The sequence below is a fragment of the Leucoraja erinacea genome, chromosome 21, assembly GCF_028641065.1.
Source record: "Leucoraja erinacea ecotype New England chromosome 21, Leri_hhj_1, whole genome shotgun sequence".
NCBI lineage: Eukaryota > Metazoa > Chordata > Chondrichthyes > Rajiformes > Rajidae > Leucoraja > Leucoraja erinaceus.
This window is the reverse complement of record NC_073397.1, coordinates 28,426,775-28,441,500: the sequence shown is the minus strand read 5'-3', so window position 1 is coordinate 28,441,500 and position 14,726 is coordinate 28,426,775. Positions and strand designations below refer to the sequence as shown.

At 39.7% G+C, this 14,726-nt stretch overlaps 1 protein-coding gene across 2 annotated transcripts in view; it reads left to right on the top strand.

Annotated features, from left to right (window-relative positions):
* LOC129707443 (tyrosine-protein phosphatase non-receptor type 1-like) overlaps window positions 1–14,531 on the top strand; it is a 67,711-nt gene extending 53,180 nt beyond the window's left edge. For both annotated transcript variants that reach the window (XM_055652478.1, XM_055652479.1), the window contains exons 5-9: window positions 153–290; window positions 2,704–2,913; window positions 4,476–4,637; window positions 6,677–6,894; window positions 11,009–14,531. In XM_055652478.1, the coding sequence (XP_055508453.1) occupies window positions 153–290; window positions 2,704–2,913; window positions 4,476–4,637; window positions 6,677–6,894; window positions 11,009–11,225 (945 nt within the window). In that variant the 3' untranslated portion in view covers window positions 11,226–14,531. The remainder of the gene's footprint in view (window positions 1–152; window positions 291–2,703; window positions 2,914–4,475; window positions 4,638–6,676; window positions 6,895–11,008) is intronic.
* The last annotated feature ends 195 nt before the right edge of the window (window positions 14,532–14,726 follow it).

Genomic DNA, 14,726 nt, shown 5'->3' with positions numbered 1-14,726 from the left:
TATTTATTGGATGTCAGAGCTAGTTTGGCAGTAAGACTGTGCTTTATTGAAACTTAATATAATAATGCTGTGTTGGTTCACTTCGAAAAGTAGAAAGTTTGAATGTTGGTTACAAGGTCATGCCAATTTATCCAGACATTTTGTAATTCCAGGTAAAATGTGCACAGTACTGGCCAAGTAAGGAAGAAGTGGACATGGTTTTTCCAGACACACACTTCAAGTTAACATTGGTTTCAGAAGACGTAAAATCATACTACACAGTCCGTCAGTTGGAGGTTGAAAACCTTGCAGTAAGTGCACCAACAAATATTTAATCTTGATTTTTGTACGTTTTTTGTTTAAAATCCTTTACAGTTGAAAGTATTGCCTTAATTCCCACTGCAGAATATCAAGAAGGGATAAGGTGACCAACGTTAGTTGAAACCATTTTATATATCCTCATAATTATGCTGTTTGCAGATGTCCAAACTCACAATTAATAAAATGTTATTCTTTCAAGCTTAGCAAATGTAATGGGTTTCCTGTGTTGGTTGATGCAAGAGCGTGTGCAGAGGTAACACAGAAGAAAACTATTTATTTCTGTCAGAATTAGTCAATAAGAAATCAAATGCATTGCTCACTGTCTTCCATTATAATTAACCAGGAATTGTAGATCTTTTGATGCATTAGATAGGTATCTTTTGGAACAATGTATCTGGGGTTTTTGTTTTGAGACTCTCAGCCAAAATATCTGTGTACCACAACTATTATTAATCCTAGAAAATGGCAATTGGATTACACCATTTCTTTGAATTAGTTTCTCAATTTGTAGCCAGTAGCAGATTAGATTAAGCTTTCATGGGTATTGATTTTTTTTTTTTAATTCATATACTTTAAGTAGATTTAAAGGAACAGCAAATGGGAAATGCACGAACGTACGTCATTTTGTGAATTAGCCAAGTTAATCGATTTTTCTGACGTTGATTCATAGATTAAGAATGAAGACTCCTGTTCTTTGAATGCTGTTGTCTCTAGCATTTCCCAAAACAATTTCATTTAAATTTTCCTTCAGCATCTCAGATAAAATAAGCCATCTCTGTTATTTAATATGCAATAGCCCATTAGAAACAGATGGAAAAAGCATCAATTGGGTCTTTGGAACTGAATAAATATTTGAAAACTGAACATGTGATGGAAGGAACTGCAGATGCTAGTTTATACCAAAGGTTGACGCAAAATACTGGAGAGGCAGTGTTGACCTGCTGAGTTACTCCAGCACCTTGTGAAAACTGAACATGGCAGGTTGTTACACTGCTGAAGTACTGAAAGATTGAACCCCATTTTTTAATTTAGAATCTGGCTGAAAACTGTGGCTCATTTATTTTTGTATGGAATAACGTGACTGACAGAAACACCTTTCTTGCAACTGATAAATAGGCACCAAGTCTCTTAGTACTATTATATAAAAAACGATATTACTGTTTTTATGATTTGATAAATTAGAATAAAAGCTTTTGTGTATAATTTTGAGTTCAGATCATGCACTGTTGATGTAGCCAGTATGTAACTCTCCATTTCAATCCCAGGAAGGAATATATAATTATGATTCATGCCTCCCTAATTAGAACCAGATGTTGATATCTGCTTTGGCAAATAGCAGATTTTTATCAGAAAGTCACAATTTGGATCTGTTGCAAAGATTTTGGGTGGATGAACTGCCCAGTACAGAGGAATTTAAAACCACCTGATATTCTGATATTTTGAATAAGGCATTGAACTGATGTCCTAAATGGTCTGTCCATGGACCATGAAAAATAAATCCTTCACAAATATTTGAAGTACAGGATTTTTCAGGCCTGTCTTTAATCCTGAACCAGAATCACCAGAAGCATCTTGTCATTTGTGGGTCTTACTATGAGTAAATTAGTGGCCACGTTCACTGCATTATAAAGTTCTTTATTTGCGACAAAGTGTTTTAACCGGACAATGTAACAAGTGCTGAATCTGATGAACGCCTCTGACCTGAAAGCATAACTGGTTCCCTTTCCACAGATGCTCCTTGATCTGCATGAGTTTGTTCTGCATTTTTGTTTTTATTTCAGATTTACAACATGCAGTTTTGTAGATTTTTTTCTTCATAAAAATGACTTAGTATGTTTTTGTAACGTTTTCATTTTAATAGTTAAGGTGACCAACCTGGAAAGTAAAAGATTGTGATCGTTTGACTATAAACATAGTTCTATTCAATTTCACAAAGTCCAATTTATTTTCTGTTATGAAGCTTGATGGGCCCCATGCATTCATCCATAACATAGGTGGCATGTTAGAAATTAGGTAAAAGTAATTCTAGAGACTAATGGTCTCCAAGATGTGTTAAGACTATACTAATCCAATAGTTTGGCATACATTAAGAATGGAATGTTGAGTGTATTTCTTTAGCATTACCATAAGTAAAGTTGATTCTCAGAACAAGATTTTTGAGATTCAGTTGTCCACTTGTAGAGTACTTCGTTTTTGCACTTGTAGACATTGCATTTTTAATTTCTATAATTAAAGAACATTCGTTTTCATAAGACAAGTGTGTTTTAGTTCCGTTCAAGTAATAACATTAATTTATTATAAATGCTTTGGATATGTGCATGTACTTCAATGGTAAAATTATCACTAATCCATTTCAATGCCTGGTTGTATTTATTCTTTCATTTTGTCTCTCTACTTATTTAGACCAAAGAAACCAGGGAAATTTTGCACTTTCATTATACCACATGGCCTGATTTTGGAGTTCCAGAATCTCCTGCTTCATTCCTTAACTTCCTTTTCAAAGTGAGGGAATCTGGCTCGCTGAATCCAGAGCATGGGCCCATTACAGTTCACTGCAGTGCAGGAATAGGAAGATCTGGCACATTCTCACTGGTTGATACCTGTCTTCTGCTGGTATGTACTATTATAATGTTGCATTTAAAAAGCTTCCAAATACAACAATATTATAAATGGTTGAGACTGACTTTGAGTGTAACATTATTACTCTAAATATCTGTGGTATGTTGCTGCACACATGGAAGGAAGTTTACCAGTCAAATGATAAACTGCTCTTGCTGTACAAACAGTTGATATGAAGAAAGCAGCTGAATTCCCAGCAGTACATTATATATATATATATAAATTTCAGGGGGGATAATGTAATATTATCAACCAGTAAACATTTCTAAACTTTAAGAAAATAAGGGGAGGAAACAATGCAGATGGCAGTTCATCCAAGCAATGGCTTGTTTGAAAGTCTCCACCAAAATAATACATCTAATTTGTTCATGAACCTGTTTCTGGGGAAAAAAGGTGCTTGATTTACTTGTATTTCTGAGGCTTGGACTATTTATACCAGGCATCTCGGGGCATTAGAAAATACCACTGAAGCTGTCTCCACATTATCCCCCAAATTTACTGGAATGATGAAGAAACCAACATCACAGTCCTCTCCCAAAACAACACCCCAGAGGAGGCCACATTTACACTTAGTGGCATTGTTGGGTAGGCGAAACAGACCTTCAAAGCCAAAACTATCGCAAGTTCTGTCATGGTAAGAGATTGCCAAGCTGATAGAAGAAAAGTTTCAAGAATGCGCTGCAAGCCTCCTTGAAATGCAATAACTCTACCGTTTGCTAGGAATCTCTGACCCATGACTGCTCAAAGTAGAGAAGGATAATTTGAAATGACATTGAGAACCTCAAGCCACTCATTGGGAGCAGACTAAAATCCCACCCAAAACAGTGCACCATCCCAAGCTATCCCAACTATGTGCCCCATCAGGAGGCTGATGCTTCATCTATGGAAGAGCCTGTAGTTCCAACCTTGCCACTTCAGCTCCCACAAAATGTAGTGGAACAAGTCATCCTCAATTTAAGGGACTGCCAAGTTGATACTAAATTCCAGCCAGTGAATACTCGTGTCTACAAAGTTGGCAATTTATGACACATTTTGCAAATTCAGAAAATGGTTTTATGGGCATTATTGCACAGCCTGAAAGTTACAGAAATTGTAACATTAGTAGTTATATGATTTCTATGGAATGAATAAGCAGCTTCCTAATACAGTAGCATCTTCAGCAGCTTGCATCATTTGCAAGCACCAGGTCCAAGCGATTGGATCATTCTTGTAATTTTGGTTAATATCTGGAGCACTACATTGAATGTGGGCTATAGGTACAGAGAGATTTGTTTTAAAATTAGATTCATTAAAAATTATATAAATGCTTTTTTAGAGGGTATTAATTAATGCAGTTGCCTGTTGTTAGAATTGGGTGTTTGATCCTATTGCAATCTTGGCCTCCATCCCTTACACTTAAACACTCACTCTTCTATGTATTCCTATGTGGTGCTCCTTGACCACTGCCAATTGCCTTCTAGTTCCCATCTCCCATCAAGCTATAATGTTTTAGAATTGAAATTGAGCACTCGACTATAAATTTTTATTCTTAATATTGGTTTAATGTTTCTTGACAGATGGATAAACGGAAAGAACCTTTATCTGTGGATGTTAAGCACGTTTTATTAGAGATGAGAAAGTATCGTATGGGTCTCATTCAAACAGCTGATCAGATGCGTTTTTCCTACATGGCTATTATTGAGGGGGCAAAGTTCATCATGGGAGATCCTTCCGTACAAGTGAGCATTCCTGTTTTGTTTTTTGGTTTGGTTGTTATCAAAGAGCTTGCACTAATAAAGAAACTTGCATGCCCTCACCCATATTAAATATTACTTCAACAATTTTGTTCTTATGGAGGTATATAAAATCATGAGAGGAATAGATCAGGTAAATGCACAGCAGGCACGTGCCAGTAGGCAGTCAGTCGGATTTTAAAAAATCTTAAAACCGCGCATGGGCAGACTGTTCTCCTCTCTGTAAGCTGTCAGTCGACTTTTATAAAGTCTTCAAAAGCCATATCTCTTAATAAAGTATCGTATTTCCCGGCAATGAAGACGCATCTCCATTTGAGTTGTTAAATTTTGAAAGAAGGCTAGCGGGACATAGAATTTCTCATGATCAAAAAAATAAAAAATAAAAATAAAGAAAGTAACAATTTAATTTGCCCAAGGCTTCCAAATCTGATTCATTCTGAATTACTGAATGGGTGGGGGGTGGATGACAATACTAGTTCAAGGTACCAATTGGGGGGAGAGTTCCTTTTGCAGTGTGTGGGGAGTCTGCCGGGGGTAAAGTTGAGAAGGAGGGGGTCGGGGATCATGCCAAAAACTCACTCACTTCTGCCGCGGCGCTCCGGGCATGGAGCCACCGCATTGTGGCCGGGCAGTGAAGTAGCTCGGGTGGCTGTGAGCGGCCGCTGAAACCGGACAGCGGAACTGGTCGCCACCTCAGCGCCTTGTGCCGGCCCGCTCACCTCTGGTAGTGCTCTCCGTCTGAACATCTCTCACCTGTCGCTCACCAGCCTCGCTCATGTCAGCTGTTTCCCGCAAATCCTTAAATTCCAAATGGCACCGGGAGCAGGACATGGCCTCACTTGCTGCGCTGGGTGACACTGCATGGCATTCACTGCCTGGTCCGTGTCTCAACGTAGACCGGACAGTGAGGGAACCAGCTCAAGAGTGGGTCAGCGGGCGATGGATAACAGGACAGCGAGCGGTGGAGCTTACTCCTGTGTCAGCGTGAGTAACCTCAAATAGTCCCTTGATTGCGCTGACACAGGAGTAAGCTGTTTCAATCATGGATAATGGCAATCCATGTTGTCTACTGTGCATGCGCAGTACATGTAACACACAAAAGTATGCAACGCTGCTTCCAGCCTTCACGACAAGGGGAGCTGAAGGCAGCTGAAATTCTGCCCTTGCACCGTAGGCTGCTGCGCATGCGCAGTATGCAGTAAAGACTACTTTCTGATTCTAATTACAAAGTTGCCTTATGTACAGAAAGGTCCACAAATGTTTATTATTGTCTGAAGAAGAGACTCGAAACGTCACCTACTCCTTCGCTCCATCGATGCTGCCTCACCCGCTGAGTTTCTCCAGCATTTTTGTCTACCTTCTATTATTTTTATTAGATCACCGACAACTTTGAATTCTTTTGTGGATTTTTTTTTTTTACATGCTGCTAAACAGACAGATGGGGATTTCATGTTAATAAGCTATCTGAAAGTCAACATCTTCATCAATGCTGCAGTCTCTCCCTGGTGCATTGAGATGTGTTTGGGTGTGGAGGGGAGACTGCAACTGTGGCTTTCCAATCATTGCAACAGGAACTGGTGTTACAAAGGAAAATGGCCCCAAGATGCGTCACAGGAACAACATCAAAAAAGTTTAGCTGATGTATTACAACAGTGGACTAAAATATTTGCCACTGATCATTATAAAAGACGAATAAATAGTTGATGGGTAGAGAGGTTTTTATAATCTGGATGTCCAATGCTAACTCTCCTTCCAAATCCCATACTGACCTTTCTGTCCTGGGCCTCCACCAGTGCCAAAGTGAGACCAGAATCAAACTGGAGGAACAGCACCCCTTATTCTGCTGGGGTAGCTTACAAACCCAACGGTATGAACAATGAATTCTCCCTTGCTTCATCTCCCTGGGCAGATGGAAACTTTGGAAGCATTAGATGGGTATCTTCTAGAACAATGAGAAAAACAGAAATGTTTTGAATAATGAGCTAACTTGATTATCTTCTCAAATTCTTTCCTCTATAAATAAGGAACAATGGAAAGAGCTTTCTAATGAAGACCTTGCACCACCACCAGAACATAGCCCTCCACCTCCGAGGCCCCCAAAACGTGCAACTGAAATGCCCAATGGAAAAGCACCAGATGAGATCATGTGTTTTACAGACCCAGATGAGAGAACATGTGAACAAAAAGTGGAAGATATCGCTGATGGCAAAATAAACCCACTTACCAAGTCGCAAACAGAAAGGTATTTACAAAGACAATTTGTCCCTCATCAGTTGTAGTGGCACAGTTCACAATTGTTCTGGGGCTTGTGGCTTTTTTTCCTTGTATTGTGCTTCTAAATGACTCGGATTAGATAATATTCATGAGAGAAAAAATTTGCTACTGATGCAGAATATGTATTTGTTAAATCAGGGATATTGATCAGCAATCTTGAGTATGTTTGCTAATGAATCTACAGACTTGGCCAGGATCATTGCCATAGTTGAAATGCCCCGCTCCTAGTTGAAATGCAGGCAATTAGCATGGGGAAGTTGTTGAAAATATGTACTCGGTGTCCTAAATTAAAGTTTTTGCATTCTTGAACAATCGTGATAAAGATAGAGCAAAAACAGTAAGCTAAGAAACGTAGTGGGGCATGCAGCATCAATGGAAGTCAACGTTTCATCCCACCAGCTTCCACATCCAAAACATCATTTGCTGCCATTGTTGCCAGCTCCAGCACGATCCTACTACTATTCACATCTTCCTTTCTCCCACTGCTCTCCTTGGGAATATGTGGACGTCTCATCCATCCTAGTTCCCAGTCATTTTCCCCTGCGGTTGATGGAGGTCTAACACCTGTCACAGCCCCTTTCCCATCACATTTCAGGATCTTAAAAAATATTACAGGGAGCGTGTTTGTGCCTCTTCTAAGTTGGTCTGCTGTATTTGGTGCACACAATGTGGCCTCCTCTACATTGGTGAAACTTAGCATAAACTAGGTGAGCATGTTATGGAACAGCTACACTTTGGCCAGAACGGCCATCTTGAGCTACTGGTTGTTGTCATGTTAATTCTCCTACCTGATACCACGCTGACCTGGCTATCCTCTGTTTCTATTCTGAGACAAATGCAAATTGGTGAACTAACTGCTTGAGACGCTGGACTGCAGATGCAGGAAACAAGCTGCTGGGGGATCTCAGTGGGATAGGCAGCATCCTTAATGTTCTAGGTTGAGACCTTGCATCAGGACTGAGAGTGTAAAGGAGAGAGGTGAAGGCAGATTCAAGATTCAAGAGTCTATTGTCATGTGTCCCTGATGGGACAATGAAATTCTTGATTCGCTTCAGCACAACAGAACATAGTAGAACAGATCAGTGTGTCCATATACCATTATATAAATATATACACACATGAATAAATAAACTGATAAAGTGCAAATAACAGATAATGGGCTATCAATGTTTAGTGTTTTGTCCGAGCCAAGTTTAATAACCTGATGGCTGTGGAAAAGAATCTATTCCTGAACCCGGTCGTTGCAGTCTTCAGGCTCCTGTACCTTCTACCTGAAGGTAGCGGGGAGATGAGTGTGTGGCCAGGATGGTGTGGGTCCTTGATGATGCTGCCAGCCTTTTTGAGGCAGCGACTGCGATAGATCCCCTCGATGGAAGGGAGGTCAGAGCCGATGATGGACTGGGCAGTGTTTACTACTTTTTGTAGTCTTTTCCTCTCCAGGGTGCTCAAGTTGCCGAACCAAGCCACGATGCAACCGGTCAGCATGCTCTCTACTGTGCACCTGTAGAAGTTAGAGAGAGTCCTCCTTGACAAACCGACTCTCCATAATCTTCTCAGGAAGTAGAGGTGCTGATGTGATTTCTTCAGGAGGTGTCAAGTGACGGGTGGATTTGAGTGATGAAGGTGGTGTGGGGAAAGTGGACAGAGGCCAGGAGATGATAAGTGGAGACATTGAAAGGCTGCATGTTATGGAGTCTCATAAAGAAAGGAAAGTCATAAGTGGGACCATGTGAGGGAGAAACTGCAGTTGCTGTATTGGAGGGGGAACAGGATGGGAGATTAAGTAGGTTGTGTGAGTGTTAGACTAATTGGAATTAGGTGGAGGAGGGGAAAAAATTGGGTAACAGCGGTGGGGAGTGTGGGGTTGGAAAGAATAGTCAATAGTCACATACACACATAAGTGCAGTGAAATTAAATTGCCAGCAGCGGTACAATTAAAAAAGAACACAAAATACACAATAAGATTTAACACAAACATCCAACACCGCATTCTTCACTGTGGTGGAAGACACAAAGTACAGTCAGTCCTCCTCCATTGTTCACCCATGGTCGGGGCCATAAACCTCCGCAGTCGCTGCTACGGGTGGCCGGATGTACGGGCCCTCGTTGGGATCGGCGCTTTCTTACTGGAGACTGCGACTTCAGGATGATGTAAGCGCAGGCCGGCGGTCGGAGCTCTTCTCTGGCTATCCCCGGCGAAGAATCCTGCTCTGGAAGGTAGTCCATGCCGCGCCCACGGCTAGCAGCTCTGCAGACCGCGGCTTCAGGATGTAACAGTCCGCGGACCAGCGATCGGAGCACTCCCTTCTGGCGACCCCAGCAAGGGCACGCCCGCTCCGCGATCAATAGTCCGCGCTGCGCCCGCTGCTGAAGCTCTGGGCCCGACTCCGGGAAAGGCCGCTCCAATCCATGGTGTTAGGCCGCGAGGGAGGCGACATGGAAAAAGTCGCCTCTCCTTGGAGGAGGCGACCGAAAGCGGTTCCCCCCTCCCCCCTCGCCACCCCCCACACAAGACACACTGGGAGACACTAAAACAAACATTTGGGCACACAAAAAGAAGTAGAAATAACGAACATGCTGCTGGCAGGGGTGAGATAGAGGTCCTGAGTGAATCAAGTGCATCAGGAGAGAAAGGAATAGAGGTGTGCGTGTTACTTGAAATTGAAGTATTCAGTGTTCATGCTATTGAATTGTGGACTTCCCAGGTAGAATATGAGGTCCTGTTCCTCTAGTTTGCATTTGGCCTCACCTTGGTAATGGTGGAGGCTGAGGACAAACAATTTGGTGTTGGGAGTTCAAATGACTTGCATCCAGGAGTTCAAGATCACTATTGCAACACTATTTCACTGGCCCACTTGCATGAAATCTGAATTTTCCAATTTTGGGTAACACACACTGCTGGTGTTGTCATCACAAGCACACTTAGATGTTCACCAAAGGTAGACACAAAATGCTGTCTATCTTTGGTGAACAGGCAGCATCTCTGGAGAGAAGGAATGGGTGACGTTTTTGGATGAGACCCTTCGGACTGATGTCATGGGAGTGGGCGGGACAGATATAGTGTAGTAGGAGACAGTAAGACTGGTGGGAGAACTGGGAAGGGGGAGGGGATGGAGAGAGAGGGAAAGCAAAGGCTATTTGAAGTCGGAGGTCAATGTTCATACCGCTGGGTTGTAAGCTACCAAGCGAAATATTAGGTGCTGTTCCTCCAATCTGCGCTGGGTCTCACTCTCACAATGGAGGCCCAGGACAGAAAGGTCAGATTGGGAATGGGAGGGGGAGTTAAAGTGCTGAGCAACCGCGAGATCAGGTAGGTTAAGGCGGAGTGTTCAGCGAAATGATCTTCAAGCCTGTGCTTGGTCTCACTGATGTACAGGATATCTATATTGAACTTGAAATTTGATATATTGGACTTTATTATAGTCTTTTGCTAAAGTGAAATGGTTTAACTTTTAAAAAATTTCCACCTGAGAAAATAATACACCCATCTGTATTGTGCAGGAAGATTCAATTCCTGTGCCCAGAATGAGTGGCAGTTGCTTTTGCTCACCACTATCCTTTCAGACAAATAGTAATGGGCAGTCAGTAATGATCATGTTCTGTGAATGACATTTTAAAATTAAATCAAGTTTTAAACCAAACTCCAGGATTTAGGCAGATAATAATCTACATACTCTGACATTTCAAAACATTACAAATTGCATATTTTGGAGGCATAATAAATGGAGGCCGGGTAGGCTAATCAGAACCTGTGCCTGTTCTGCCATGCAGTGGCTGAATCTTTATTTCAGTAAAACTTTCCCACACTAACTTCATACATCTTGAATCCCTTGCTATCCAGTAATGTAATAAATTGTACAATCAATCGTGCAATACAACCTTTATTAACACAATGAAGTGTTCAGTTTCACATTGTCACAAAATATAATACAAATTACATCTCGATCTACCCCCAACCTCCGCCTGCATCATCAACCTACATTGGCTTTATTAGCTACCTTGTAAGAAAGTAGTGCCAAGCACCTGAGCAGATGTCAAAAACGTCCAGCAGAAAGTAATGGTTGCCTTTCTTTTCCTTGTAGTTCAGAACCAGGGCTTCGGAAGAGGCACGTTGGCAAGGTTGCATTTATGCCCACACAAACAAACGAACAGGATAATCCAGGAAAAAGTGAAACGGATGAGGAGGCGACGAAGGAGGAAAATTCATGGTTACATTGGAAACCTTTTATGGTTAATGTATGTGTGCTCACTGCTCTCACAGCTGGGGCTTACTTCTGCTATAGGGTGTACTTCCATTGACAACTACCCTAGAGGATAATGTTTTATACAGTAAAGCATGTTTCATAAAGCCGAGGGTCCATGTCTTAGGAAGCAAACAAATTATAAGACTGGAGCTTATAGGGATAAGATGATGCACTAGGGTTTGTTATAATCCCTTGGTCCCAGGAGTATAACATTCAAATCTCAGGGCCTTGACTATTCAGGAGAAAGCCGTAGAAATGCCAAATATGGGAGGGTCAGGGTGTGTATGTGTTAGTGTGCGTGTCTTTCAGTGTATAAGGCCAGCAGGGGTGGTGGTGTACTTTTGATTTATTTTATTGCTCACTTTAGAATTGTGTTTGGGAAAAATACACATCCTTCAGCCCCAGTAAACTTATTTCATAATTGCCAATGTTAATGATAATTGTCATTGGTTCAATTGGAAACAAATCCAATGTTATATTCTTGGGAAATAAAATGTAGCATTTATGTTCAACTTTTTGCTTTCTTTACAGACACATTTCAGTCATCAAAAGTATATATTTTTTCATACAATGTTTGGGCTTTGCCTTCTGTGAAATTGCATTAATCTCAGCAAAATTGTGACATTACGTTTTTGCTTTTGTCAAAACAGTTCTGCTAAGAGGCTTCCACACTGCTCAGGGTTCTCTAGCAAAATGGTCCCCATCAATTGTGTCTGTTAACCATTTTCTATTACTCTTGCAATATTGCTTGCTCAAAACATTTTGAAAGCAAATTAACTGGCTTCTAGTCTTTCCTTCTTCGGCTATCACAAAATAGGGAGGTGTAAAACGACAAAATGCAAAACCTTTCCACCAGCATTTTTTTTTACAACCGTGCCACACAGAGCTTAAACCATCAAGTCTGCAACAAAGCATTTTTCACTCCATATTTATTTGTAACAGGTATTAGTGCATTTGACATTTTTGTTAACCAATGTATTAAATATATAGCCTTTTTAATCAGAGCTTTGTATCAAGGGCTCATAGTAAAATAAAGTAATATACCTCATGCCAGTACTGGAAGCTGAGCTCCATCTACCCCGTGAGATGTAGGGTGACAGTACTTCATCTGAGGAAAAATTGTAAGTAGTCAGTATATAGTTCTGTTGTCTTGAGAAAATATGAAAATTAGCCATTTTTGGGTCATGTATAAATATGGGGAATCTGATAATATATAATTGTAGAAAATAAGAGTGTGTGAGCTATAGAATTGCTCTGTTGAATGATTGTCAATGGTCTGGATGCCCATTATTATATCCTGGCAGTTGGACATTGAACACCAATGTGTTGAATGCATGTAGTTTCCAGTACCATCATTAAACATGAAATTGCTTGGAAGTTGAAAGATGTATATCTTGATTACTGCTGTGAAGATTAATTGCATGGTTATTCTGTTTGGTAACGATGCCAGTGGTTATGAGACAGACACTGAAAAGTTCAAATTTGTGATTGATTCCCATGGTGGATATTTGTATAAAAGCTAGAATATTTGTATTTGAATCTACCATGGCATGTATGTATTAGTGTAATTGAGATGTTTGCCACATTTCAAGAACAGAATGTGTAGTTCCGGCATTCCAAAATTGTCCGCAGGGCTTATTCACATCTCACTTTTTGTTGCCTTGCGCAGACCATATTTCTATAAGCATTGAAGTTTGGTGTCTTAGAAACAAACTTGAACGTAAATTTCTTCATGCAAAGATCTCAGCAATATGACTGGCAAATCTGCCTTCTCCCTCTCTTGCATACATTACCAATATTTTGACTGAGGCATTGTGGTAACATTTCAATCAGCTTATTTCAAACGTAATTCCTCGATGCTGAAATATTACCATTTCACCTCAACGTGTGAGAAGTGAGCAGTGAATGAACCCCGTATGCAGAATTTTAAACAGACTCTTGTATAATGTTTATGTACAGCAAAATTCTAAAATAGATGAGTTGGCATACCTCTTAAATGACAGACACTGCTAAATAACTGCTTTACTATAAACAAACTATTGAGCTGCTCTGCTACATGCCTTAATTAAAGTTCTCGTTGGCTCTTGCTCTTTATAGATGGTCATACCAATAAGATAATTGAACAGATAAGCAGTGAGATTGTGGTTAAACATTTTGTACATTTTGGTATTATACACAAATTGTGGACCATTAATAAAGTGCAAGTTTTTAATAAAAAAACATTTTGGTGAGCATCAACTATTCAGAAGTGTTAACTGTATGTTTTCTTTACAGTTGGAAAGGAAATATGATGCACAATATAGTTTCTAGTGCTATTCAGTAGCAGGATTGAAAAAAGTTCCTGCATTAATTGCCCCTCAAACTATTAGATTTAGTAAACCAGGACAACGAGTAGAATTATTCAATAACATACATTCTAATGTGAGTAGTACCTGGCCAACTTTCTGTTAATAAATAATGGAATCTGATCAGAAAAATGGGAATGGAAGTATATCCTAGCTTTATTTTGATCAGTATTCATTTTAACCTAAAATTCAATGGGGCCTTCAGTTTTGTGAGGTAAAAATATTGTGGAAGCTGTATTATAAAATCATGCATTAGCATTTCTTGGATAGGACGGTATTGTTAGTGTGATTGATAGCTCAGAATAATGAACGTGAGTTCTAACCTTTCCGAGGCTTTCAGATTAATGAAAACAATTTTCCCAATCACAATTGTCCATACGGATTTAGTTTATCCCATTCTTTGTTGTATTCATTCCAGTTTAATTAGTCTTTGGAAGATTGATTTTGTCTTCGTTTTACAAACATCTGAAGTGGTATGTTACTTATATGATCAATGAATGAATTTCAGATTGAGCTTTTGATTACAATTGAAATTGAAACTTTTATTTTATTTTTACCAAACTAAGTTTTTGGTCAGTAGCAATGGAAGTCACTTGTTAAACTCCAGGGCTACGTCAAAAATCTAATCAAGGAACATTTTTATAACCAATACATTTTTTCTTGCCTAAAATGTAACATCTAATTGCTCACAGCTCACTGGGTAAGATTATTGTGCTGTTCAAAGTACAGGTGACATGCCTTTCTTAACACTTGGAAATGCGTTAACAGTAGCAACAATGTTGGATATGCTTCATATGGGTTTGCAGTTATGCAAAGGTATTTATTCAACATTTACCGTTTTTCTAAATGGGTATAGAAGGAAAATCTGTTCACTGTTTTATTTGTATGGCCTTAAAGCTAAGACATTTCTTATGACGTGTATTGTGAAGAGCCCTTTTGGTAGGAGCAGATGAATTCTAATGCTTTTTTTTTTCTCTCTTTCGTCGTCTTCCCAGAAATGTGATTTTTTTTTTTTTTTTTTTTAAAGAAAAAAAAAATATATATATATATATAAATGGTTAACAACAAATTCTATAAGATCACGCTCGTTTCCATAAATTTCAGGGATGTGTCTGACTTGACTGGAATTATTTTTGTTTTTATTGAATACTTTCGGACCAAATGTGTACAACATTTTTTTTTAAGAATGCCAACTTGTTTTTATAAAAAAA